The sequence below is a fragment of the Rhipicephalus microplus genome, chromosome 1 (genome assembly GCF_043290135.1).
Source record: "Rhipicephalus microplus isolate Deutch F79 chromosome 1, USDA_Rmic, whole genome shotgun sequence".
Taxonomy (NCBI): domain Eukaryota; kingdom Metazoa; phylum Arthropoda; class Arachnida; order Ixodida; family Ixodidae; genus Rhipicephalus; species Rhipicephalus microplus.
In genome coordinates, this window is record NC_134700.1 from 168,865,641 (window position 1) to 168,868,712 (window position 3,072).

Genomic DNA, 3,072 nt, shown 5'->3' on the forward strand with positions numbered 1-3,072 from the left:
TTTTTTTTCGTCAATGTAGCTCTGTTTTTAATTCGCTTCTGTCAAATGAACAACAAAGTGTGATGGCCACCATCCTCCATGCTTTCCTTTCCAATTTACAAAGGTGCAACAAATACAATGTTTTCCTCTCTCTCACTCGTTTCAACAGAGAACAATACAATCACGCTTTTTTTCTGACTGGTTACTTTTTAGACTTTCGTCATTAGAAACAACAAAAAAACAGAACATTTCATAAGTGTCTAAATTTCTTCAGCCTTTTTAGTTTACGTCGTTGTGCACACTACTGAGCCAAAGAAAAAAGTATGTAGTCATATTTACATATGTACAATCATGCACTCGCTCTAACACACGCTTTTTTTTTTTTTAAAGCTCCGCAACACACAACTATCCCCGAGAAGCCATAGCTCGCGTCGCAACACCGAACGAAGAACAACCATGTCAGATGAGAAGAAGAAAAAAATGTGAGTATCCTTCCATACAACGGTTAGCGACTAATTAAGCAGCTTGGAATGTTGCGCGATTTTTTTTTTAGGTTACATGACTCGAGAACTTTGCGCCACGTCCGACACACAGAAACGCCCTTTTATCACGTGAAAAAAAAAAAATCACTCGTGTGACGTTTCGGTTAAATGCAAAACAGTGAGTGGCAAGAGACAGCTACAAAATGGCGCTTCGTGCAAGAACTCAGAAATTTTGGCAACGGCCGCTCAACAAAAAAGTGTGCGCATCGCGGGGCTGTTAGCTAACTGTTACGATCGGTTGCTCTACTCTGCTGGCATATATAATAGAGAATGGACGAGAAGGTACAAAAAAAAAACCATCGTGACAAGACGTCGTAGCTTCGGGCAAAATGCGCGAGGCGCAGCAAAATAAGTTAACACACTACTGGCCCACATACGGGACCTCCCGCAGCCATTTTTGCGGAGTCTTACCAGGTTCACCCGGAAAACGAAAACTTCCCGCTACGCATTCTGCGTGCCCTCTTATTCCGAGCGCCGCGAATACGAGGACGAACGGCCATATCGTGATGCTTACAACCAAACCCTGGGGCGTACAGCCGTTTTGCTACGAAGATAAACGTTTCTAACGGGTAACCTGATGGACATACCAGCCGCAATAAGTGGGGGGGACGACGACAGGAAAAACAAAAAATAAATGATGGTTTAGCGCTACTACGAAGGAGCAGCGGAGTCGGAGTCGAATTTCAAAACTTGAACGAAAAAGATAGAGCTGTTGATCACAGAACGAGACTGCCCCGAATCTGAGCGCGTGGCATGGATTCGGTCGCTGAAAACCGAAACTGGCACAAAACGAGACAGACCTGTCGCGTCATCCACGTGTCATGGCGAAGAGAAAAAAAAAGTGCGAGCAAACGAAGGCAGTTTTTTATCACGGGGGATTTAAAACGGCCCTGTTGTTCGCAAGGTTTTGCGCTGGGGTGGGAAGGCTAATTTTCTCCGTTGCTCGGGTCTCTTCAGGCGGCGGGCAGGCGGCGGCGGGGGTCGACAGAAAAAAGCGAGCACACTGTATGAACATCGTTCGGAGTGGCGACGATGGAGCACTGTATAGTATCCCGTTGTGGCCTGTGTGGGTCCCGACGCGCACAACCACGACGTGGAACGGATCAGAGTGCCGACGCGTCCACTTCCTCCTGGTACCTGCACGCCAGGTAGTCGGCCGAGTCGGCGAGCTGGTGCAGGATGGCGTGCAGTCCTTGCAGGTGATGCCTGAAGGCGGCGGCCAGGTGAAGGCTCTGCTCGAGCCCGTCGCGGTCCGTGACCACGCTGTCGACGTCCGAATCAGTGTCGGACGTGGATCCCGTGGAGCCAAGGCTGTCGTCTGAGGGCTGCCGCGTGTGCTTCGGGGGCGGCCGTAGCAGCGCCCCGGTCAGCGGCACAACGGCCGAGGTGGCGGCCGCGCTGGGCCCCCACAGCAGCTCGTTCTTGACGTCGTTGAGCATGTTGTAGAAGGAGTAGAGGTCGGTCTGCATCAGGTTCGCGGGCGGCGCACGTCCCGCCTTGTCGGTGAGGTCCATGTCACGCAATCTCGAAGGCACCAGCACCGTGGCATCCATGTTGTTCACGGACTTGACGAACCGATCCATGGCGCTGAGGATGCTCTGCTGCGAACAGGTGAAGGAATCCTCGTTGCGGCTGGTGCGCCGGGACGCGCTCGAGCTCGAGGCCCGGTGGTTAGCGTCGAGCCGATACATGTTTATGTTGTCCAGTCCAGACACCGGTCCGCTCACAGTGGGCACCCGCTTGAGTTGGCCGCCGGCAGGAGCAGAGTCCTGTGAGGGAGACTGCCCCGCGTAAGACTGTCGCCGCGACTTTTGACTACCACCAATGGCGGAAAGTCGCCGGGGGCTCAGACTGTTTGCACTCTCCATTCGCGAGGAGGCAAGGACTTCTTCTCTCGGGGGGCAGATACACACGCAGCGTACACGTCTCGATTGACCACTTTTTTTATGCCCCCACGCCAGGCCGCGACCGGAAAAAGGTCCCCCCACCCGAGCGACGCAGACGGGTTTGTCCCACTCACCGAGCCGAGGGGGGTGCGCCGGGGGCTGCACTGACGTCTGCGGGGCCTGCCCGACGCTGCGCCACGCTCGTCGGGCAGACGCTGGGCGCGCTCGAGGTCGATCGTCCGGGAGGCCGGTGACGACAGCGGGGAAATACGGCGCGGGTTAACAACGATCAACTGTAGCAGCCGTCTCTCACTCTTCCCTGCGTGGAATGCAATGGTGGCACCCCGTTTCCGCCGCGATGTCGCCCCACTATCAGGTGATGAGCGCGGCTCGCCATTGGTCGGCTCATCTGTTCTGATGGGTGCCGCCTTGTCACGTGACCCCGGCTGTACACGTGCTTGCCGGCGCGGCTGTGGCGTGCATCGCTGACGCTCATGCGATGTATGGGCCGCTTTCGTTACACTTGTGCGTTGATGAGAGGGTTTTCTCAAGCGCTTATTACGAGCATCGGACGCCTTTAAAGAATCGCGGAGAGGGTAGCGGTGATGTTCTTTCCTAGGAAAATCATGGAAATGTTCCGAGGCGGCCGTGATCCGATGGGCTGT

At 54.4% G+C, this 3,072-nt stretch overlaps 1 protein-coding gene across 1 annotated transcript; it reads right to left on the reverse strand.

The window, feature by feature from the left end:
* Positions 1-2,728, reverse strand: LOC142802740 (mid1-interacting protein 1A-like). Its single transcript, XM_075887768.1, has one exon. It carries the CDS (start codon positions 2,387-2,389, stop codon positions 1,625-1,627), a length of 765 nt encoding a protein of 254 aa, XP_075743883.1. The 5' UTR covers positions 2,390-2,728; the 3' UTR covers positions 1-1,624.
* Positions 2,729-3,072: the final 344 nt, after the last annotated feature.